General features: G+C 41.2%; 1 protein-coding gene and 2 non-coding genes across 6 annotated transcripts; 1 reads left to right on the top strand and 2 right to left on the bottom strand.

Annotated features, from left to right (window-relative positions):
* Nucleotides 1–1,333: 1,333 nt before the first annotated feature.
* Nucleotides 1,334–21,727, bottom strand: EAPP (E2F associated phosphoprotein). 4 transcript variants are annotated; one of them, XM_081547984.1, is made up of 7 exons: nt 21,611–21,727; nt 14,804–14,985; nt 13,620–13,712; nt 12,200–12,317; nt 9,084–9,197; nt 3,181–3,320; nt 1,334–1,778 (listed from the first exon to the last, which is right to left on the bottom strand). In XM_081547984.1, the coding sequence occupies exons 2-7, from the start codon at nt 14,865–14,867 to the stop codon at nt 1,564–1,566; spliced, it is 744 nt and encodes a 247-aa protein (XP_081404110.1). In that variant the 5' UTR covers nt 14,868–14,985; nt 21,611–21,727; the 3' UTR covers nt 1,334–1,563. The 4 variants fall into 4 exon arrangements, with proteins under 4 accessions (XP_081404110.1, XP_081404108.1, XP_081404109.1 ...); XM_081547982.1 differs by lacking the exon at nt 21,611–21,727 and adding an exon at nt 17,988–18,132; XM_081547983.1 differs by lacking the exons at nt 1,334–1,778; nt 21,611–21,727 and adding an exon at nt 17,988–18,132 and having other exon boundaries at nt 2,740–3,320.
* Nucleotides 21,391–21,554, bottom strand: LOC145530753 (U1 spliceosomal RNA). The gene has a single exon (XR_014072052.1). It is a non-coding gene; the product is annotated as a U1 spliceosomal RNA (small nuclear RNA).
* Nucleotides 21,728–24,865: 3,138 nt separating the features above from the next.
* On the top strand, nt 24,866–25,029 carry LOC145530752 (U1 spliceosomal RNA). Its single transcript, XR_014072051.1, has one exon. It is a non-coding gene; the product is annotated as a U1 spliceosomal RNA (small nuclear RNA).
* Nucleotide 25,030: the final 1 nt, after the last annotated feature.

The following is a 25,030-nucleotide window of genomic DNA, read 5'->3' as shown; positions in this document are numbered from 1 at the left end:
CCAAACCTGCTGACCTTGATCTTGGGCTTTCTACCTCCTGAACTGTCAGAAAATATATTTCTGTTGTTTAAGCCACCCAGTTTGTGGTATTTTGTTGTGGTAGCCCTGGCAATACATCACTCTAAATAAAAACTACTCTGCCTAGAACCACTTTAATGCAAAAGAAATTTTCCTGCACTTCCCTAGGTCCCACTAGCCAACACCTATTAAAAGATAATAAAATCTGTCAAGCTATTAAGAATTATTGAAATTGCTTAATTACCTGAGTATGGGATGCTGATAAACTACTGCCAACTTTTTGTTCCCTTACTGATCTATAGGAAGACTCAATCAAATCCAATTTATCCATTTCACACTGCAGGCAGGAAGCCCAGGGCCTACAAGCTTTTCCAGAGACAAAAACATATAAGAAAATGCCTGAGATCTAGGCATGAAAAGGGCAGACACCAATTTAAGAAAATTAAACTACAAAATTAAAAAATGTTCCATTAAATTCATATATAAACTTAATTTTTCATTTTAAAACGTACAAATTTCCTTACATTTGAAAATAATTAGCACATTAGATTTTCACATTTCTCAAGAATTCTCACATATGCATGACTGCTTAAAACGCATATCAAATCATTAATGAGTCAACATAGTCAATTAATTTCCAAAACAAGGATAATCCATTCAGAAAGCTTTCTGAGAAAAGATATTCAACATTGGATATGCGTGCATGTTAATATTTGATGACACAGGGTAGGGTCTCCCTTTTCTCCCTCCATTCCCTAACTGCCTGCCTCGTTCATTTCCAAATTACTGATAACAGTTCAGAGGAGGGTGGCAGTGACTCCTGCAAGGGAAGGCTAGGGGGTTGTGAGGACGAAACATCTAGGGGTAAGGAGGATAAGGGGCTCATAAAAGAAGCAATCACAGGAACTTCCTCGATGGTCCAGTGGTTAAGAAACTGCGACGCTTCCACTGCAGGGGACAAAAGGTTCATGAGTGATATACATGAAAACACAAAACAGAAGCATAGATACATCCTGGCAGGAGGCTTCTAGACAGCAGCAGGTGGCTTACATCCAGCAAGAAAACAGCAACCTCGGTACCACAACCTCACAACTTGCAGTAGCTTGGAAGTGCAGCAGTTAGTGGAATCTTCCCTGGGCAAACCTTCAGATGAGAATACAACCTGGCCAACAACTGGATTACCACCTTCTTGGACCCTCAGTAGAAGATATTGCTAAGCCATGCCCAGACTCCTGGCACAATGATAGTAAGACAGAAAGAAATCTTAAAAAGCTACAGTAAGATAAATACAAGGTTAAAATAAGTAGACTAGTAGTGTTATTATGTAATGTATTATCTGGCAATATGTTGAAACATTTAAAAGTATATACACTGAAACATTTAAAAGCATACATATTGAAACATTTTAAAGTATACATATTGCTTTCAACTGGATTGTTGTTGCTCAATCGTGTCTGACTCTTCGCAACCTCACAGGCTGCAGCATGCCAGGCTTCCCTATCCTTCACTATCTCCCGGAGTTTGCTCAAACCATCTCATCCTCTGTCATCCCCTTCTCCTCCTGCCCTCGATCTTTCCCAGCATCAGGGTCTTTTCAAATGAGTCAGCTCTTCGCATCAGGTGGCCAAAGTATTGGAGTTTCAGCTTCAACATCAGTCCTTCCAATGAATATTCAGGGTTGACGTCCTTAAGGGTTGACCGGTTGGATCTCCTTGCAGTCCAAGGGACTCTCAAGAGTCTTCTCCAGCACCACAATTCAACTGGATAGATAACAGCATATCACAAAAATGATCAACTATGATATTAAGACACTGGAAATTTCCTAAAAGCAAATTCTTTGTCATTCTTCTGCCTCCATCCAATTCCTACAAACACCACACTATCACTGGTTCCAGTTCACTTTATGTGTAGCTTTTAGAAAATGCAAAAGGCAGGGGGGGTGGAAAAGATATGTTTTCCCTCCTGGAGGTATATCATTCTCTAAGGAAGAAAGCAGAAGTCCCCCTCAAGTTCTGTTAAGCCCTGACCTCTGTGGAAAATCACTGCTCTTCTCTAATCTTTTCATTTAATAGATGAGAAAACTGGAGCTCACTCACAGGAACAGACCTGCCAAAGATTAGCATGGCAGAGACTGAATTAAAACCTATTTCCTGATTTCTTTTCACTCTATCACATCTCTTAAAATAACAAGAGGACCCTGAGCTTCCTAATGTTGGTTTTGGAAAGAGTCCAATCATATTTTTTTTAAAAAGCTAAAAAGTACAGATGCTTACACTGCAATTTCCTCCAAGCTGCCACTAACGATTTTTCTATTATTAAGAGCAAAAACAAACATACCTTGGTTGCTTGCAACAGCAATTCTGAAATAAATGGTAGCACAAGAGACAGCAACACAATTTTTAAGTCTAAAGCTAGAGGAGTGTTTGCTCTTCCTTACCACAAATTTCTATTTTACTATGTTAATCCTTTAAGTTTAGAATACTGGTAAGTACCATCCTTCTAAGGAAAGACCTATGTTAATTACCCAAGGCACCCCCATACTAACTCTACCTAACTTTAACAGTTACTAAATACTGTTCACTCTATCCTATGGGGTAGAAGAGAAATAAACATACTTCTAAGCAAAAACAATATAGACAGAAGTGTGGAAACAGTGTCCAGTTTAAGTACACCAAGGGTATATCCAAAATAGAAAATGAAAGTAACACTCTGAAACAAAAGTTACCTGTAACTCTAGAACATTTTAATTCTAGAGAGCTTTAATAAATAAAAAGCCCCAGATTCCAAATATCTATCAAAAAAGGAATGAATAATGAATCCCATCAGAACTGGGGAAATTTTGTTTTTCTTTAAAGGAAGGGGAGGAATGAAAGCAGATAACCATTTTCTTTCAAAAAGATAAAGATAAAACTCCGTTTCCTCAAATAACCACTCAGAATGTCACTTGAGATAAGTAGGCAAGAAGAATATAACTGCGTATTTGCGTTGTATACAGTATTGGGCAATTAAATGCCAACTTGGCTATTTAGGAATGGCTTGCTAAAACGTTGAAAAAATGAAAGACTTCATCCTTGTCATAGACCGCCACCTCAGTGGAACATTCGGTGCACATGACTGGGTGATAGATTTCTTCCACATCTGTCTCTGCCTCCTCCACAGCACCTTCTTGGTTAGACCTCATCTTCTTATGGCCTCGCCTTTTCTTCCTGTTCTCTGGGGGTTTGTATCTCAGAATCTCTTCCTTGTTGACAGAACAATTCATTACAAACATTGCTCTATATTGAGTTTTATATGATTCATGCCTAAGAGGAAAATGAAACAGAGAATTTGGATTTATGTTCTATTTTAATAGTTACACATTTAGATAAAAATTTAAGACTATCAAAAACTTACTGAAACACCAACCAAAGTTAAAACATGAGAACAAAACAAGAAATTCAAAAACTTTTAAAGAGTTATTTTAAGAATAGGAAGGGACCTGTTACAAAAATAGATAATAAAGAATGAATATATTCTACTGCTCTAAAGCTAACTTTTACCTCAGTAAAAAAGCTTTTGATTTGCTCTTCCAACACAGAAAGACAAGAAAAGTTGCTGGAAACTTGAGAGGTAATGTTTAAAAAATCTTTGACTGCATTTTTTCCTATTGTGGTCTGAGACTCTGCCCTCCTCTCATTACAGGTGGTGCCATTCTGGTCACTATTTTAGTAAAAGCTACAGTTTTAAAAGCTTAAAGAGTATCTGACTTTATAATGCCCACTCTTGGCTTTACTCCAATAGTCTAAAGAATAAATAATGCTTTCTTTGTTCTCCTCAAATAACTTAATGTTTTCCTACTTTCCTCGACTTAGTAAGTTACTTTCCTTTTCTCCCCCTTAAACCTCATACAACAGAAATATCTATTTGGCTAAAAACAGTGAAGTCAAGTTATGCCTCCATTGGTTCTAAATGCTGATCTTTTCCTCTTCCACCAACCACCAGGCTGGTGCTTCTCTAGGTGAAACCATAAAAATTGCCAAAAAATTACCAAAAAAACTTATACTCCACCATATTGGAATCCTATATTCATATGGAATACAATTTTTACCAAGACCAATTTCTACTGTTAGATCATGAAGCAACTTCTTTTGGGTATAGGAATCCTGTAACATAGCAGCATGGTTTAATTTAAAAGAGAAGCAACTTAAGTACAAAGGTACTTTACTTTGTCTTTGTTTCCTATTCTAGGTGTCAATTTATATACAAAAAGCTTAAGAGTTCAAATGGGGAGTACAAAAATTCATTGTTGCAGATGATCAGAAACCTCAAGTTAGCTAGTAAAACTACATGTGGCTACTCAGTAACGAGAACAAATCTACCACCTGCATCATCATTTAGTTTCAGTTAACCTGGTGGGCTGCCGTCTATGGGGTCGCACAGAGTCAGACATGACTGAGGTGACTTAGCAGCAGCAGCAACCTGATTTAGAACACAGGTTAAGTTAGACATTTATAAGGCTACTAGAACAAAAAAGGAGAGGAAAAGGGCAAGAGTATATTTGGATTAACAGAATGAAGGGGATAAAAAAAAATACATGATCTTGTCAATTGATGCATAAACACCCAAAAACTAATAGAAGGAAACCTCCTCAATATAATAAAGGCCATATATGAAAAATTCATAGCTAACATCATACTCAATGATGAAAGACTGAAAACTGTTCCTCTAAGACAAGGAACAAGACAAAAAATACCTGCTTTTACCACTTCTATCTAACTTGAAAGTTATAATAAGTGCAATTAGGTAAGAAAAAGAAATAAAAGGCATCCAAATTGGAAAGGAAGAAGTCAAATCTTCTCTGTTCACAGATGACAAGATATTATATGTTTAAAACTCTATAAAGATTACACAAAAAACTATCAGAGCTAATAAACTAATGCAGCAAAGTTGCAGAGTACAAAATGAAAACATAAAAATCTGCTGTTTCTATACACTAGCAAAGAACAATCCAAAAGGAAAGCAGAATAGAGATTACCAGAGGCTGGGATAGGTAGGGATGGAGAATGGTGAATTACTGTCTAATGGGGAAAGAGTTTCTGTCTGGAGTAATGAAAAAGTTCTGGAAATGGAGAGTCATGATGGCTGTACAATTGTAAGTGTAGTTCATGTCACTGAATTGTACACTGGAAGGTCAGGTACACACTGCTATATTTAACATGGATAACCAACAAGGACCTATTGTATATAGCACAGGGAACTCTGTTGAATGTTATGTGCAAGCCTGGATGGGAAGGGGTTTGGGGGAGAATGGATAAATATATATATATATATATGGCTGAGTCCCTTCGCTATTCATCTTAAACTACCACAACATCGTCAATCAGCTATACCCCAAAACAAAATAAAAAGTTTAAAGTTAAAAAAAAAAGGTTAAAACAGGCAACAAGATAAGAGTGTCCATTCTCACCACTCCTATTCAATATATTTCTAGAAATCTTAGTCAAAGCAATCAGGTTAAGAAAAGGTAACCAAACAGAAAAGAAAGAAGTAAAATTATCCCTGTTTCCAGATGACATGATCTTATGTATACAACATACATAAGATCATGTCATATATACAAAGAGAAGGCAATGGCACCCCACTCCAGTACTCTTGCCTGGAAAATTCCATGGACGGAGGAGCCTGGTAGGCTACAGTCCATGGGGTCGCTAAGAGTCGGACACGACTGAGCGACTTCACTTTCACTTTTCCCTTTCATGCACTGGAGAAACAAATGGCAACCCACTCCAGTATTCTTGCCTGGAGAATCCTAGGGACGGCGGAGCCTGGTGAGCTGCCGTCTATGGGGTCGCACAGAGTCAGACACGACTGAAGCGACTTAGCATAGCACAGCATAGCATATGTATACAAAGATGTATACATGTATGAGTTGTAGAGTTTTATGTATACAAAACTCTAAAGATTCCAACAAGAAAATGTTAGAACTAATAAATTCAGTGAAGATTCAGGATACAAAAGCAATCAACAAAAATCTGTTGCATTTTCACTAACAACAAACTGAGAAATTAAGAAAACAATCTCATTCACAATAACATAAAAATAATAAAATACTTAGGAATAAATTTCACCAAGGAGGTGAAGGATCTATCCACTGAAAACTATGACAGTGATGAAAGAAATTGAAGAAAACACAAATAAATGTAAAGATATCCCACGCTTATAGACTGAAAGAATTAATACTGCTACAATGTCCATGCTATGCAAAACCATTTTATAGATTCAATGCAATCCCTATCAAAATTCCAATGGCATTTTTCATAGAAACATAAAAAATTCTAAAATTTGTATGGAACCATAAAAGACTTCAAATAGCCAAAACAATCTTCAGAAAGAAGAACAAAGCTAGAGGCATCACACTTCCTGATTTCTAACTATGCTACAAAGCTACAGTAATCAAAACAGTATGGGATTGGCATAAAAAACAGACTCATTGATCAACAGAAAAGAACCAAGAGCCTAGAAATAAAGCCATGCATATACCATAAACTAATATTTGGCAAAGGAGTCAAGAATATTTAATGGGAAAAAGACAATCTCTTCAATAAATAGTATTGGGAAAACTGGATATTCATAGTTAAAAAAATGATATTGGACCCTTAACTTACACCACTCACAAAAATTAATTTGAAATAAAGACTAAACTGTTAAATTTGAAATCATAAAACTCCTAAAAGAAAACATAAAAAAAAGCTCCACACTGGTCTTGGCAATGTTTTAGAGCTAACACCCAAGGCACAAGCAACAAAAGCAAAAATAAACAAATGGAACTACATCAAACTAAAAAGCTTCTGCGCAGCAAAGAAACAATCAACAAAATAAAAAGACAACCTATGGAATGGGAAAAAATATTTGCAAGTCAAATATCTGATAAGGGACTAATTTCCAAAATATATAAGAACTCAATATAAAAAAATCCAATTAATAAGTGGGCTGCTGCTAAGTCGCTTCAGTCGTGGCCGACTCTGTGCGACCCCATAGACGGAAGCCCACCAGGCTCCTCCGTCCCTGGGATTCTCCAGGCAAGAACACTGGAGTGGGTTGCCATTTGCTTCTCCAAATAAGTGGGCAAAGAACTTGAATAGATATTTTTCCAAAAAAGACATACAAATGGCTAACGGGTACACAAAAAAGTACGCAATATCACAAACCATCAGGGAACTACATATCAAAACTACTGTAAGATTATAACCTCAAAACTACAGTAAGATACCACCTCATAGAATAGATATGATCAAAAAGACAAGAGATAACAAAAGTGAACCCTTGTGTACTACTGGTAGGAATGTAAATTGGTACAGCCACCACAGAAAACAGTACAGAGGAGCCTCAAAAAGTTAGAAATAGAACTGTCATATGATCTAGCAATTCCACTGTTGGGAATGTATAAAAGGAATGAAAATACTATCTCAAAGAGATATCTGAGCCCTCACCTCAGCCAGGTGATCAATCAAGGTCAACATTAATAGCCATAAATCATGTTGATAGCTTGTTGCCTATGATATAATGTGATGAAAATGGCACTTTGCTTCAGTGATCTTCCTCCCAAAAACCCATCACAGCATTATTCTACAGCCAAGATGTAGAAACAACTTACATGTCCATCGACTGCTACTGCTAAGTCGCGTCAGTCGTGTCCGACTCTGTGTGACCGTATAGACGGCAGCCCACCAGGCTCCCCTGTCCCTGGGATTCTCCAGGCAAGAGTACTGGAGTGGGTTGCCATTTCCTTCTCCAGGGCATGAAAGTGAAAAGTGAAAGTGGAGTCGCTCAGTCGTGTCCGACTCAGTGACCCCATGGACTGCAGCCCGCCAGGCTCCTCCGTCCATGGGATTTTCCAGGCAAGAGTACTGGAGTGGGGTGCCATTGCCTTCTGATGAATGAATAAAGAAAATACGGTATATATACACAATAGAATATTATTCAGCCATTTAAGGAAAAAAGAAAAAAATCCTGCCATTTGTAACAACATGGATGAAGCTTGAAGGAATTATGCTAAGTGAAATAAATCAGAAAGAGAAAGACAAATAGTGTATGATCTCACTTATATGTGGAATCTGAAAAAAAAAAATTGAACTCATAAAGTTAGTGGGGGAGGGTAGGTGGATGAAGGTGGTCAAAAGATACAAACTTCCAGTTATAATGATTAAGCTCTGGAGATGCATGTACAGCGTGATGACTATAGTTAACAATGTACTGTGCTTACTTGTGTATGTGTGCGTGTGTGTATGCGCACGCGTGCATGCGCTTAGTTGCTCAGTCGTTTCCAACTCTTTGCAATCGCATGGACTGTAACCCACCAGGCTCCTCTGTCCATAGGGATTCTCCAGGTAAGAACACTGAGTGGGTTGCCATGACCTCCTCCTGGGGATCTTCCCAACCCAGGGATTGAACCCAAGTCTCTCACTGTTTTACATACATGAAAAATGCTCAGAGTAGATCTTAAAAGTTTTCACCACAAAAAAAAGGGAACTATGTGAGGTGATGGCTGTGTTAACTAACCTTATTGTGGTAATCATCCTGCAATATATTTGAATATCTAATCATGACACTGTATACTGTATACCTAAAGCTTATACAATGGTATATGTCAATTACATCTCAATAAATCTGGGAAAAGATTTTTTTTAATTCTTAAATGGTCTAGCTGACAATAAATTGAATATTCAAGTGAAATACTCTTACACCAACATTTTTAAATGCTTAAAATAGTAAATTTTATGTTATCACAATAGAAAAAAAAATAAGAGCTATTTGAGAGATTTCATCATCCTATAACATATATGCAGCTTTACTGAATCCTTATCAGCACTGGCAAGTACTTTATTAGAAAAGCTAGATAGACTACATATAACCAAAATCATTTGTATAAAGATTAGTCATGCAGCACAAGGGATATGTGAGGACTGAACTTTATCAAAATTCCTAAGTACCTCGAAAGTCTATTTCAGATTTAAACAAGGACCACTAAGTGGTTTTATTTTCATGTGTGTGTGTGTATGTGTACGTTGTTACCCTTTATCGGTTACCTTTGGCAATCAAGACATAGTGTAGTCATGCAGGCAGGGCAATTCAAGACAGCATCACTATTCGGAACTGGCTGCTGTTGTTGATGTGGTCGCTGTATTCCAAAACCATGGTAGCTAGAACAGAAAAAGAAAGAGGAAGGGTGAAACACATTAAAGCCAGATCTTCCTTTCTAATGCCGCCTTCCAATAAAAGAAATCAGTACCCTTTAGAGAAACGGTTAATTCTAGGAACGGGGCACATAAAGTAGACCTGGAACATCTTGTAGTGCCAGAAAGTAAGGTGCTGCTCAAAAAGAAAAAACAAAACCAAAAATCCACAAGACAAGTATGTTAAAGGGGCACAGGAGCCAATTCGAAGAGCCCCTGATGACTGAAATCAAAACAATTAGAGCACTGAAATAAAATAGTGTTAAATTATAAGCAAAGTATAAATAAATACCCATGACTCCATGCTGACATAAATGACTTAATATGTAAATAAATGGGGGAGAACAGACACATCTCCCATACTTAAGAATTACAAATAATTTATGAAGATACTCTCCCCTCAAGGAGGTGGAACATAACTCCAGACTCCTTAAGTCTAGGGTAAATATAATGACATCCTTCCAAACAGAAGGATCAGAAAGGTATGGAAAGAGTAACTTTACAGTTGAGAAACTAAATCATGCTTGATAGTATGTGTCCTCGATACAAAGTGATGAAAACAGCTGTGGTCTTTCTCCCCAAAACCTCTAATTCCAGTCTGATTATGAGAAAAGCATTAGATAAATTCCAGTAGAGGAGCCTCCCACAATATTCCTGATCCATGCTCCTCAAAACTGTTAAAGTCATCAGAACCAAGGAAAGTCTGAGAAACTCATAGCCAAGAAAAGTCTCAGTAGACATGACAACTAAATGTAACATGGTATCCCAGATGGGCTCTTGGAAGAGAAAATGGATATCAGGATAAAAACTAAGGAAATCTGGGGGAATTCGCCGGCAGTCCAGTGGTCAGGTCGTCTTGTTGTTGGTAGGGGGTAGTAATAAGGAAATTCTCTGTATTACCAGCTGGATTTTTCTTTGAATCTAAAATTATTCTAAAAAAGTCTACTAATTAAACACACACACATCAATAAATCTACTTTTAAAAAGCAAGCATTGTAAGCTCTAAGTGCCTAAGAATCTTAGTCTGTTTTGTTCCCTTTTGTATTTCAAGAGTCTGGAACAGTGTCTGGCATATAGTAAGTGCTCAACAAATATGTGCTGATTGAAAAAATAAAGTATGAATCTACTTACAAAGACACTAAAGTATAAAAGGATATATTCTTAAAAGGGGCTTATGGAAAACATCAAAAAACTGAACTGTAAAACACAAAATCATTTGGCATTACTTCCTAAACTCTTTTTTGTGGGGAAAAATACTGAGAACATGTGGTATATATTTCATAATTGTTGTTAAATATCTCCAAATTCTTGAAAAATTTCAAACCCCAAGAAAATAACTAAATTATTCATTCAACACATAGTGAGTGTCCATATGACACTGTGCAAGATGCTTGGGAGACAGCACTGAACAAGACAGGTATGATCACTGTCCTTGTGGTGCTTAAAATGTACTGAATTCATTATCTGAAGCGGGTTTCTGTGGTCCTAAAAGGCAACTACTGCTTGACACAGGAATGTGAATAAGATACCAAGATGTTACTTCTCAAGATTATGTAACAATGAAAATACATTCCATCTTAAGTAACTGACAACTTCTGTTACCAGAATCAGGAGCTAGATCATAAGCTCCTTAATTATTTCAACAGCACTCACAGCACTTAAAATGTTCATTTCACACTGTAGATGTGAAAAATACTCATCACATAAATGCAAGAGGCAGCTGTAAGTGGTGCATGGGTGAAACTGGGAGAGGAAAAAAGGACAAAGTGGGAGAGTAGAAGCTAAAAGGTGGTGCACAAAGACCCACATAGCATCACATCCCCTCTGGACTAGACAACCATACATTCCTGGGCCCCGCCCTCGATGTATCTAAACCTCCTGGAGCAGGACTCGGGTTTGCACTTCACTCTCGCCAGGTGATTCTGAAGCTCAGGCAGGCTAGGGTAACAGCAGGTAATAGTGATAAGTGTTCAGCTTTCCTTTTTATGGTAAATCGATCTTTATGAAATCAAATTTGAAATAAATAGAGTATGGAGTTTCCTCTTGGAATGATGGAAATGGTTTGAAATAAACATAGGTAGTGGTTGCACACCACTGTGAACACACTAAACGCCACTGAACTGTTAACTTCAAAATGGTTAACATTATGTCATGTGAATTTTACCTCAACTTTAAAAAGTCAAATTTGTAAACATGATTCAAGTATTCAAATAGAAAACACTCGTAATCCACATAAACTTTTTTACTTTTGGCCATGCTGAGGCATGCAGGATCTTAGTTGTCCAACCAGGAATCGAAGCTGAGCACCCTGCAGTGGAAATGTGGAGTCCTAACCACTGGACACCCAGGGAATTTCCCATATAAACTTCTAATCTCTAAGTAATTTTATATTGCTTATTCGAAAAAAGTCAGCTTTGTTTCTTGAAGGGAGAGGCTTGACTAGCTACAGCAGTTTGAATTCAACAACAGTTTTTAAAAAATAAATGGTCTAAAGAATGTATATATGTATATAACTGAGTCACTTTGCTGTACAACAGAGATTGGCACAACACTGTAAATCAACTAGGTTGTTGCTGTTCAGTCGCTGAGTCGTGTCCAACTCTTTGTGACCCCCGTGGACTGCAGCACACCAGGCTTCCCTGTCTTTCACTATCGCCCAGTTTGCTCAGATTCATGTCCATTGAGTCCATGATGCTATATGTCAAATAAAAATAAATAAATAAACAACCAATGGCCTGACTGAAATTTGCTTTTCATTTTCAAAATATTCAGTAGTTTTTTCCTCAAACTTTCTTCATGCACGTCTGCATATTGAACCCAGGTCTCCTGCATTACAGGCAGATCCTCTACCATCTTAGCCACCAGCAAAGTCCCTATAAACATACACACACTCAAAACGTTGAGTACAGTGAAAATCATCTTTTAATCATTTTCCCTAAAGATTTGAAATATTAAATTTAAGTTCTTACCCTCTTCTCTGTGCGTCAACCCAGGCCTGATCTCTGTTATCTTTTTCAGGATCATATAGTAATTCATCATTTGTTGGAATTCTGTGTTGTTTCTTCTTTTTTTTCTTGGTCACTTGTGCTAATTTTGAAAATGTTAAGAATATGGCTAAGTAGCATGTCTAAAATTCACACCTCTTTTACATAAAATGAAGAATCCTATTTCCTACAGTATACATTTTTTCTATTTTCCTAAAAAAATTTTTTTAAACTATTCCTCCAAATAAAGTTCAGAACTGAGTTCAAATGAGAAGTCAGAGTCTCAAAAAAGCCACTCAAATCAAGTCAAGAATAGAAATTTTTTCTTTTTTTTTTTTTTTTTTGCTGCACTGCTTGGCTTGCAGAATCTTAGCTCCCAGACCAGGGATCAAACCCAGACTTCCAGAAGTGGAAGCATGGAGTCTCAACCACTGGACCACCAGGGAATTCCTTAGAAACTATTTTTGATGTCTTATATTTTCCATAAGTTCTCATACATAAAATACTACTGAAATCGGAACAAAAATGAGTGAGGGGGGGACTACTATGATCATCTACATACACTAGACCTACCTGAGCAGGTCAGTATTTAAGCAATAATATATAAAAATATAAAATCATTTATTTATCTTATAAATATGTTATGTATGTATTCCATCATAACTACTGATATAATTAAGTTAGTTTTAGCTCTTGTCATTATGTTCAACTTTGCTCAAAATTTACACAAAATCAGGGGCTTCCCTGGTGGTCCAGTGGTTAAGGATCTGCCTTGCAATGCAAGAGACACCACTTCCATCCCTTGTCTGGGAAGATCCCATGTGCTGCAGAGCAGCTAAAGCCTCAGCCTGTGCCTAGAGCCTATGCTCCACAAGAGAAGCCACTGCAATAAGAAGCCCACTACCGCAACCAAGAGTAGCCCCTGCTCACCGCAACTAGAGAAAGCCTGCAGGCAGCAACGAAGACACGCTACAGCCAAAAAAAAATTTTTTTAACTTATACAAAATCAATTTCAAAGAACAGACAGGTTGATTTTTTTTTAAAAAGCAACAACTTAGGGAAAATTCTACAAGAGAGTAAAATCTAGAAACTATCTACAGTTGTGAAAGCAAATGCTGCTGTGCTGAAGAACCCTGAAGGAAAAGGAGGCCGAGAGCCTTGAGGAGAGAGATACTGAATCAGGACTCTTCCTCTCCCCGGACATGCCTCTGCACACCGCCCTAGTCCCAGGCCCTCAGGTATGTGTGTTTCCATCTGTTCTATGTACAATCCTGCTTTTGTTTTCACATCAACTGCTTGCAATTTCTTAAAAGATAAAACTCAAAGAGAAAACCTAATATTAAATTGCTAGGTAAAACTTCTTTCATAAAATATAACTGCTAAACCTGGTAAACCTGTTCCTTACCTGCTTTGTCTTCATCTTCAGAATCAGAATCAAAATATATATTGTCATAGTACTTTGTCAGAGCTGTGCCAACTACTCCATCTCCTGAAGACCCTAGTCAAACCATAAAGGAAGTTTAAAGACTGAAACATACAGAATTGACAAGATAAAAAACTCCATACATTCTTCCATCACTTCAAACTGCTATCGGCTCATTCCCAATTTCATTTCAGTGGAAAAATACTTTCACGTCAATGACTTACTGGAGTCAGTGACTTACTGGATTTCTGTGCCCTATGCAATTACAGAGAACTCCTCGTCCTTGAATAAGTGTTCCAAATCATGAGAAAATTATTCTCCTTCCCTTGCCAGAAAGAGACTGAAAGCACATGTGATAATGATAAAAGCACATCTAATTAAACAAAACAGCCATATTTTCAAGTTACCAGCATATATATCTCTACCTTTCAGCCATGCAGTCTACTGTAGAGAACAGGAAATAAACATCTTGTTTTAAGGGACTTTAGAAAAAAGAGGATAAGAGCTCTACAAAGAGTCAGGAGGAATGAGTCAAGGACATGTTCTTCCTCTCTTCAGTCGTGCCTAGTGCCATGACATTATCTACACTTATGTCATCATACGCCTGCATCCCTAATTCTTCCTCTTAATTAATATCTGCCTTTGCTTTTATCATTATCATATATGCTTTCAATTCTTAACAGTTAATATATAGAATAACAACATGGAAACCAGTGGTGAGGAGTCCTACTTTCACAAACAGTTTTCAAGTCAGGTACATTTTACATAACAGACCAAGCATCAAAATCAAGTGTATTTCATTACTTACTAAAATAAGACAGGAATTTATGACACATTACTCAATCTGCTATATTAGTGCTATATAACCTAAAAAGTACTTCTATAAGCTAATGCGTCTTTCTTTCTTTATTCTACGGTAAAAAATACAAAAGGAAATCATATAAGTAAACAATGCTTACTGTCTCTTTCCAGCACCACAGGAAAATTCTGCACTAGCAATGAAAGAAAACTATGCTCAGGTTGCCAAGTGCATTTATTTATTCACTCACGACATGTTTACTGGGCACTGACTGAAAGTGCTGGGGACACAACAGAATGCAAATAAGGGTCTCTGCCATTATGGAGCTTAGAAAAATATCTATGTGAAAATGTAACTAAAAGTTTACCTGTTTCTAGAGATGATAACTTGTCCTCCATTGTTTTTATGGTAGAATTTAATTCAGCTTCCATTTCTTTTTCAAATTCATCTTCACTAGAGGATTCACTTTCCCCAGTAAGGCATTCTCTGATAAGTTTTCGTTTTTGGTCAGGAGTTCCATGTAAAAGCACATCCACCTCATCTTCAGAACTAGAACACATTTAAATCACAAAGAACATGAATATTAAAGTATTAAAATAACTTAAAACACCTATCATCCCACTGCCCAACAATTTTAAGTTTTATAAGGTTGCATTGGATTCAGCTGTCATTACATACAGCTCTTCTCACTTCAACCATTTCTGCATATTTCCAAACATATTTTTTAATGTCTGCATACCATTTCCTCTTGCAGATGCTGTATTGTTATTTGTCCTTGCTATTAAACACATACAATGAATAGCTCTGTATGTATAATTTTGCTTCTGTTGATTTCCTTAGGTTAAACGTCTAAAATTAGACACAAACATCTTTCTGACTTCTGGAATTATCACACTACTTTCCAAGTGTATTGCACCAATTCGTAATTCCATCAGCAATGAAAATTTTACTGGGCGTTTGTTTTAAACTCTGGACACTTAGATAAAACTTAATATATGTAACAGATAGCTAATATATCCACACAAAATGTTAACAGACAGTAAGTAAATATCATAGTTTAAAAGGCACAGTGCTACAGAGAACTATAAAAAGAGACAGACCTAAATTATATTCCAAATTCTCCTGAGCAATTTATGCCAATTTGGCCTTTTGTGCCTGGGTTTCCCCATCAATAGCAGTATGGAATCAAACCAAGTATCAGAAGAAATGAAATGTTATCAAGATGAAATGCCTAAGACATTTCTAATACACTCAATAGTACATATATAATGTTCAATTATTCATGGTCTGATGAACAGTTACAGACTATTCATGAGTTTTGCTTCACTATTTTTCTCTTCTGTTAATACACCAGAAGAAGGTAAATAAGAATACAACTCATGCCAATCAATTTTGCTAATGACAGAGGCCTTATCCAGATTTTACTCCCAAGAAGATTCCCCATCTTGACCAGCATGCTCCCTTTCTCCATCACCTCTATATTCACTCAGGTTCTTTTATCTCTGCCTGTACCACCATGGCCTAAGGATCTCCAGGTCTCAAAACTCTTCTGCTTCCTTCCACCCTGAACCCTGATGCCAGCATGTTATTCCTAAAGAACTCTTATCACATCACTACCCAAATCCAAAAGAAAATCATCCATGACCAAAACTCTGAGTACAGCATTCAAAAGAATTTTCCACGATCTGGTTTCAACTCATCTTTTCAGCCTTATCTTTCACTATTACCCTTGAACTACCACAGTACTCTTCAACTGGGAGCAATTTTGCCTTCTAGGGAACATCTGGCATAGCTAGAGATATTTTTGATTGTCACAACTGGGATGTGGGAAGAGGGGTTACTGGCATCTAGTGACATATTTACTGCCTACTGTAAAAGGTGCATTCTCCAAGCCCAAGTGGTCCTCAGCTATGATATCAACCCACTGAACCTGTAGCAGCCATCTGGGCCTCTCCATGTAACTCCTATAGATAGGAGTTGGAAGCAAGAGCAACCAACACAAACGTGATGATCAGACTGCCTGCTCTCCTGTCAGGTGTCTCTTGCTCGGGAGACTCATGTGTTCTGCAAGCCTCCATGGAACAGTAACAGGTAGTAACCGATTCACTTCTAGATAGGGTAAAATCAAATCCTGACAGACACCTCTTAAACACCTCTCTAACACAATCTCCCTTTTGAAAATAAGCATTGGATTCAGCAGGCAATACCGCCTAATAACATTGTTTTGTTTCCAAAGTATTTATATTTACAGTTACCTTACCAGTGGCAACTATCACAGGAATATAAAGTCTCCTTACAAATATTTAACTACATGGTAATTCCCTGGTGATCCAGTGGTTAGGACTCTATGTTGCCGCTGCTGGGGGCCCAGGTTCAATCCCCAGTTAGGGAACTAAGATCCCACAAACTGTGCGCCAAAAAAAAAAAGAAGACATTTAACTAGAAAAATGTTAATTGACTTAAAGAAAAATATTAAATAAATAATAACAAGGGTGAATATGGGGATGATAATGGAAGAATAACTCAAGTTCCGGAAACACTGAAACCAATCAAACTGAATTACTAATTGAGGCCTACTTTCACAGACTGGGCCCATAAGTGAAACTCTTCATAAGGGAATACTGGAATTCATCCTCACTTCCCACAACAGAAATCTTCACAGCAGTCTGATCTCCCATGCCTATAAACCCTCCCCAGGATAGTATGAGGAAGCACTGTGATTAAAGGAAAAACAGTTTCACAGAAAACTAGTCGGACAGAACGTTTTCAAGTTTATCAACAGGATCTGCTGACAGCTTTAAAAATGGTTAAACTTGCCTGGAAATCTCTAGTCAACATAATTGCAAGTTTCCCCCAGGTAGGATTAATCCCTCTCTTCTGGAAATTCCCATGGAACTTCATCTGTAACTATCCCAGGTCATCTTTTTCTACAGCGCTCTTCTGCAATACACGTTTATTTCCGAGACATATATCTCGCAAGATACATATCTTATGTCTCCTACTTTACCGTTAAACCTATAGAAGGCAAAAATCTTATGTCTGATCTCTGTTGCCCACAGCAAGCATACAATAGATGCTCAAAAAAAAAAAGGTTAATTATCCTCTAATTTCTGGCAGTTTAATGTTCATGATGTTCAATTCACAGTAAGTCCCAAGTGCCTTACAAGAAACTCGCGATAGGCTTATTATACTTCCTTTTTAATAAACGAGAAACGGACGATAAGGGACTTGCCCTCCGTCACAGTGCTGGTAAGCTGCAGAAGCAGAATTCGACCTCACGGCTTTTGAATCTTACGCGTAATTCCAGAATATGGACTATGGCCCTTCCCTGCGCCAATTTCGATCTTGCCTCCCCCGTGACTGCAAGACCTCCCCAGACCCCTGGCGGAGTCCCACAGACGACAGCGGGGTGTGAAAGGGTCCCGAACCGCTGGACGGAGTATCCGCACGGGCCCGGCAAGCGCAGCGAGTCGGGAGGCTGAGGGCTGACCTTGGTCCGAAGCCTCGGGGGCCGGGGAGGGGCAGGGGGACGGGACGGGGCAGGGGCCCACCTGCTCAAAGCCGGCTCCTCGTCGCTAGGCTCCTCAACTGCGTATGGGTCATAGTCGTCTTGGAGGCGGTTCATGGTGGCCGGCCTCTCCGATACCACCCACAGGCGTCTGCCGAGTAACTGTTTACTCTGCAGGTCCCTTCCCTAAAGTGCTCCGACATAACTTCCGCCCCAACTTCCGCCCGCACTTCCGAGTCCTTCATGCGCGCCTGCGCGGATATTCCCAGCGGAGGGCTGGTACGGCAGGCGGGTCCCGAAGTCCTGCTGCTGCCCTTTGCAACAGAAATATGTTCCTATTTGGAACATAGGAAACCGCTACCTTATTACTAGAAGTTGCAGTCAGCACCCTCATAAGTATGTGAGATGAACACTCTACGTGCCGTGTTTCACGTTGTGACGTGAAAAAGCAGAAATCTATATGCTGAGGGACTTGTAGCCTTAGATCAGGGCCAGTAGGTCTCCAGACACTAGCATTCGACGTCCCTCCAACCTCGTCGCCTGAAACCCTTCTGCCTTTTTTTCACGCGCAACTGCCTTGCTTTCACAGTTCTCCCTTCTCAGTCTGACTTCCGCCCTCGTCTGTTTTCCAAAAAGTTGCTAAGCTGTCATTACTTACTTCCTAATTTGCCTTTCTTGACCTCTTCTTAGTCCCGACCTTTCTTCGGCCCTTACCTTACACATCCGCTGGATAGGTGAGATGAGATAGATGACGGCGTCTTGACTGTGAGACCGTTTCTTCTGTTTCTCTACCAGCCTATACTCAAGTTTCTGCTCCCTTAGGGACAAGTGTCCCCTCTTAATGATCCAATTCAGATGACTACTCTGTTTTATTTAATCCTTGCCCTTTCCTCTCATACGTTGCCGCATTGCCACTTGCTTGGCTAGATACCTCCGCCTGTTGCAATTCAATCAGTGTAGCCCCAAACCAGCGCAGCATCTTTCACCTCATTCCTATGCCTCAGACAATAGCTACTTTTGACTCAATTTCTGCTCTTGCCACTTCTTGACATCCTTAAAGTCACCATAGACTGAAAGTCGTGGAATCAATTCGACTCCTTTGTCTGTCCTTTGCTGACAAAGGGCCGTCTAGTCAAAGCTGTGGTTTTTCCAGTAGTCATGTATGGATGTGAGAGTTGCACGGTAAAGAAAGCTGAGTGCTGAGGAATTGATGCTTTTGAACTGTGGTGTTGGAAAAAACTCTTGAGAGAGTCCCTTAGACTGCAAGGAGATCAAACGAGTCAATCCTGAATGAAATCAACCCTGAATGTTCATTGGAAAGACTGACGCTGAAGCTGAAGCTTCAATACTTTGGCCACCTGATGCGAAGAGCTGACTCACTGGAAAAGACCCTGATGCTGGGAAAGATTGAAGGCAGGAGGAAAAGCGGTGACAGAGGATGATGAGCTAGTTGGATGGCATCACCGACTCAACGGACGTGGGTTTGAGCAACTCTGGGAGACTGTGAAGGACAGGTAAGCCTGGCGTGCTGCAGTCCATGCGGTCGCAGAGTCGGGCACGACTGAAACAGTAAGTAATTTTATAGACATTATATTTGTCTTCCTCTGATCTGCTTAGTATAACCTCTAACACCTATTCAGTTCAGTTCGGTTCAGTCGCTCAGTCGTGTCTGACTCTTGGGGACCCCGTGGACTGCAGCACGCCGGATGTCCCTGTCCAACTGCCGGGGTTTACTCAAACTCCATGTCCATTGAGTCAGTGATGCCATCCAACCATCTCACCCTCTGTCGTCCCCTTCTCCTCCCGCCTTCAGTCTCTCCCAGCATCAGGGTCTTTTCCAGTGAGTCAGTTTTTCACATCAGGTGGCCGAAGAATTGCACTTTCAGCTTCAGCATCAGTCCTTCCAATGAATATTCAGGACTCATCTCCTTTAGGATGGACTGGTTGGATCTCCTTGCAGTCCAAGGGACTCTCAAGAGTCTCCTCCAACACCACAGTTCAATTCTTTGGCGCTCAGCTTTCTTCATAGTCCAACTCTCACACCCATACATGACTATTGGAAAAACCATGGCTTTGACGAGAGGGACCTTTGTTGGCAAAGTAATGTCTCTGCTTTCTAATATGCTGTCTGGTTGGTCATAACTTTTCTTCCAAGGAGCAAGCGTCTTTCAATTTCATGGCTGCAGTCACCATCTGCAGTGATTTCGGAGCTGCCCCCGCCTGCCCCCCCAAAATAAAGCCTGTCACTGTTTCCATGGTTTCCCCATCTATTTGCCATGAAGTGATAGGACCAGATGCCACGATCTTAGTTTTCTGAATGTTGAGTTTTAAGCCAACTTTTTCTCTCCTCTTTCACTTTCATCAAGAGGCTCTTTAGTTCTTCGCTTTCTGCCATAAGGGTGGTGTCATCTGGATACCTGAGGTTAGTGATATTTCTCTACTCCTTTCCCGATTTGGAACCAGTCTGTTGTTCCATGTCCAGTTCTAACTGTTGCTTCCTGACCTCCATACGGATTTCTCAGGAGGCAGGTCAGGTGGTCTGGTACTCCCATCTCTTTAAGAATCTTCCAGAGTTCGTTGTGATCCACACAGTCAAAGGCTTTGGCATAGTCAATAGAGCAGAAGTAGATGTTTTTCCTGGAACTCTTGCTTTTTCCGATGACCCACCGGATGTTGGCAATCTGACCTCTGGTTCCTCTGCCTTTTCTAAATCCAGTTTGAACATCTGGCAGTTCACGGTTCACTTACTGCTGAAGCCTGGCTTGGAGAATTTTGAGCATTACTTTACCAGCGTGTGAGATCAGTGCACTTGTGCGGTAGTTCGCGCATTCTTCGGCCTTGCCTTTCTTTGGGATTGAAATTGAAGACTGACCTTTTCCCGTCCTGTGACCACTGCTGAGTTTTCCAAGTTTGCTATGCCAGCACGTTCACTGCATCATCTATTTAGAGTTTGAAATAGCTCAACTGGGATTCCGTCACCTCCACTAACTTGGTTCCTAGTGAAAGTGCCTAAGGCTGGCTCACCGACTTGAGTTCCCCTCCGCGAATGTTTGGCTCGAAGATGAGTGATCACGCGCAATCATCACTTGGGTTGGAAAAACCTTTTTTGGGAATACCTACTCAAACTGCTGCAAATTCAACAGAGACTCTGTTCCCCCTTGCCCAGACGGCGCTGAAGTTGCTGGGGAAAAACCTACAGTAAGCTGGAATGTAATAACCATCCGTAATCGCCAACAACGACCGACAAGATTTCCTAGCTGAACCTTTTAAGCGCAACAGCGGGCCCCGCGCTGCAATAGCGTACATAGCCAAAACGGCAAATACACAGCACATTAAAGGCCCAGAAAAAAGTAAGGACAGCAAGCACAAACACCGTCAACCAATAGAAGCTGGTGGGCTGTAAAACTACTAACTCTCTCGTCTGTTCTTCATGAACCACGTTTACTCAGGGGAAAGCGCGAACGCAGTCCCCCACTACCACAAATTATGCAGTCGAGTTTCCCACATTTGGGGAAATCGCAGGGGTCAGCACACCCGAAGTGCAATGGGTGAGCCTCGCCCTGGGAAAACCACCTTCGTGATCATGGTATCTCCTCTGCCAGGTAAGTATGAATTGTCACCCACCCACCGCCCAGCACCCTCGAGCTCGCCCCACTCTGCACGCACGGTCACTTCCCTCGCGCCACCTCCGCACACTCAGCCTCTGCTCGTCCCTCGGCCCGGCCTCGCCCACCCGGGGAACAACCTCAGGAACCTCCGCGTGTCCACACGCAGGACGCCGAGGCCCGGGCGGAGCGGGACCAGCAGCCTCTGCGCGCCGCTCATCTGCATACGACACGCCCCCTATGCCCGTTGCGTGACCAACCAATCCCCAACCCAGACAAGCTGCCTTGAGGTTTCTGGGCCCCAGGGTATGGGCGCGCAGCGAGAAGACGCGACCTGGAGGGGGAGCCCGGGAAAACAGGAGTTCTGGGCGGCCGGAACCCCGCATTTGAGAGTGAGGGTGTGAGTCGCGGCTCCGTTCTAGTCTCACCGTCCGGTTTTGTTTTCACAGCCAGACCGAACTCATCCCCACTGGGCATGGTTATTATGAGGACCTTTCCCTCCCCCGACCCCCATTAAATACTTAAGTAATAAGATTTCCGCAGTCAATTTAAAAGCGATCGCTTTATTCGTAGTGTCTTCCTGAGTTAGCATCTCCATCAACTACTTCAACACATACCTGCTTCAAGATACACAACTAAACCAAGCGAAACTTAAAGGGAAAAAAAGTCAAGATTCTAACCTTGAAGAAAGTAAACCAGGGCAAGGTACAAACTTCTTCCACTTTGCAAATAGTACAGTGCTTGAGTCAAGTATATAATACTGGCGAATACAAAGTTTTAAATTTTATTTTGGCCTTGCCCTGCGACTTAGCCTCTGCTCCCTGCAGTGCAAGCACCATCCAAACCCTACCTGTCTTTCAAAATCCATCTACAAGCAATGGGTGGGTCAGTAACTAGGTAGAAAGATCCTTTAGGATTCCTTTCAGCCATGAGATGCTGTACTTATGGTAACTCCAACTGTACGATTGCTGTGATACCTTTTCAGATTCTCCCTTTGCTTATGCTCTTTCTGTGCTTTGAAATCTTGTAGGGTAATGTACCACTCGTTTCTCTGGTTTTGTTTGTTTTGGGACTATGCCTCTTGGCTTGTGGGATCTTAGTTTTCCGACCAGGGGCTGAACCGAGACCCACTGCCCTGAAAGGGAGGAGTCCTAACCACTGGACTGTCAGGGAACTCCCTTCCCTGGTTTTCAACTATTGTTCCACCCAACTCTCTTGGGAGGTACAATACTCTGCCATGAGTCACAATGACATGAAAGAGACACCTGTTAGGAAACCCATTTTTCTTTTTCTGAGAATTGTGGCCCTCCTCAATTACATCCATATTCATTCTGATCCACAAAGTTAAGTCATTATTTATTTACTCCCATAAACTTAAAACTAAGAATTGGAAATGCTAAGGAGTTGGTTTTGATTCTAGGACTCGTAACAGAACAAGTAAACTCAGGGACTGAGCCTGTCAGTTTTTGGTGGTTACATGCGCTAATGACAAGCAAGCAAAGGGAAGCAGAAGTATATAGCAAACTGAAACAGAGAGGCTTTCCCTGTAAGCCCTCAACCCCAACCCCTGCTCTCCGTCGTGTCTTCTCTATCTCTCAATCCACTTTTCCCCCTTCTACTTCATGTTACTTGTTTGCTTACTTCTGTCTCCCTCTTCCATCTATTGCTGCACAAAAATATCACCCCCCAAAAAAATCACCCCAAAAGTTAAGAGCTTTGAAACAAAAACACTCATCTATTTTAATCCAAATCTGCAGTTTGGGAAGGGATTTCTCTCTTCCGCAATGTCTGGGGTCACAGTTTGGGACTGAAACCTAAGTGTGTCCCTTTTCCATGCATGGCTCTTGGCTTGTGGGATCCTACTTCTCCAACCACGAAAAGATTGGAGACAAAACTTTGGTCTTCTGTTCAAGGAGATGATCGGTAGGCTGTGACCACTGGTCTTTGAGCTGGACTCAGGCAACCATTCCCCTGTCCTTAGAATGTACCCTCTGCCTACTGCTCCCACAGTGGGAGCTATCCCAAGAAAAATACCTTGAGGAAGTAAGGTGTTGTTGAGACCATCTGAGGAGATCAGTCCTGGGTGTTCATTGGAAGGACTGATGTTGAAGCTGAAACTCCAATACTTTGGCCACCTCATGCGAACAGTTGACTCATTGGAAAAGACTCTAATGCTGGGAAGGATTGGGGGCAGGAGGAGAAGGGGACGACAGAGGATGAGATGGTTGGATGGCATCACTGACTCGATGGACATGGGTTTGGGTAAACTCCGGGAGTTGGTGATGGACAGGGAGGCCTGGCGTGCTGTGGTTCATGGGGTCGCGAAGAGTTGGACACGACTGAGCTGAGCTGAACTGAACTGAACGGTATACCTGACAACCCGTTAAGGTCTTTGTATAACCTTTTAAGACTTTGCAGGCAGGGGTAGAGATCTGCTCCTCTTTCAGGCACCCAAGACAATCTTAGTAAGTTCCTTTGCCTCTTAGACCTGCCATCAACCAATTTAGAGTGGCCTACCTCTATCTTTACTCTCTCCCTAGGAAGGGAGAAGAGTCAGGTTGTAAAGCAGCAGCTTCCTCACAGTATGGCAGCCCCAGAGTTGTCAGCCTTCTTACTGACAGCTCAAGTCTGCCACACAAGGTTCTCAGAGACACAGAAGGAAGCTGCAAGTCTTCTGCTGACCTAGCCTCAGAATCTCCTGAAAGTCACTGGGGCCTCATTCTATTGGTCATCCAAGTTACTAAGATTCCAGGGTAGGGGTAGACTCTCAGTGGGCAGAGTAGCTGGGACATAAAATGTCTCATTACTGTCTAAAAAATTGTTTGGAATTCCCCAACAATAACCATGCCCAGTGGGGATGAGTTCGGTCTGGCTGTGAAAACAAAACCGGACGGTGAGACTAGAACGGAGCCGCGACTCACACCCTCACTCTCAAATGCGGGGTTCCGGCCGCCCAGAACTCCTGTTTTCCCGGGCTCCCCCTCCAGGTCGCGTCTTCTCGCTGCGCGCCCATACCCTGGGGCCCAGAAACCTCAAGGCAGCTTGTCTGGGTTGGGGATTGGTTGGTCACGCAACGGGCATAGGGGGCGTGTCGTATGCAGATGAGCGGCGCGCAGAGGCTGCTGGTCCCGCTCCGCCCGGGCCTCGGCGTCCTGCGTGTGGACACGCGGAGGTTCCTGAGGTTGTTCCCCGGGTGGGCGAGGCCGGGCCGAGGGACGAGCAGAGGCTGAGTGTGCGGAGGTGGCGCGAGGGAAGTGACCGTGCGTGCAGAGTGGGGCGAGCTCGAGGGTGCTGGGCGGTGGGTGGGTGACAATTCATACTTACCTGGCAGAGGAGATACCATGATCACGAAGGTGGTTTTCCCAGGGCGAGGCTCACCCATTGCACTTCGGGTGTGCTGACCCCTGCGATTTCCCCAAATGTGGGAAACTCGACTGCATAATTTGTGGTAGTGGGGGACTGCGTTCGCGCTTTCCCCTGA

This window comes from Giraffa tippelskirchi, chromosome 12 (genome assembly GCF_054371585.1).
Source record: "Giraffa tippelskirchi isolate mGirTip1 chromosome 12, T2T-mGirTip1v1.2.pri, whole genome shotgun sequence".
NCBI classification, from domain to species: Eukaryota; Metazoa; Chordata; class Mammalia; order Artiodactyla; family Giraffidae; genus Giraffa; species Giraffa tippelskirchi.
The sequence above is the reverse complement of the archived record's forward strand: the minus strand, read 5'-3'. Positions and strand labels throughout refer to the sequence as shown.

Excerpts from the sequence above, each read along its gene's own strand:
- EAPP (XM_081547982.1), bottom strand. The coding sequence starts at position 18,061 with ATGAACCGCCTCCAAGACGACTATGACCCATACGCAGTTGAGGAGCCT. Across the intron at positions 12,318-13,619 it reads TGAAGATGAAGACAAAGCAG|CACAAGTGACCAAGAAAAAA; the intron begins GTAAGGAACAGG and ends TTTCAAAATTAG. Across the intron at positions 3,321-9,083 it reads CTATGTCTTGATTGCCAAAG|GCATGAATCATATAAAACTC; the intron begins GTAACCGATAAA and ends TTTTCCTCTTAG.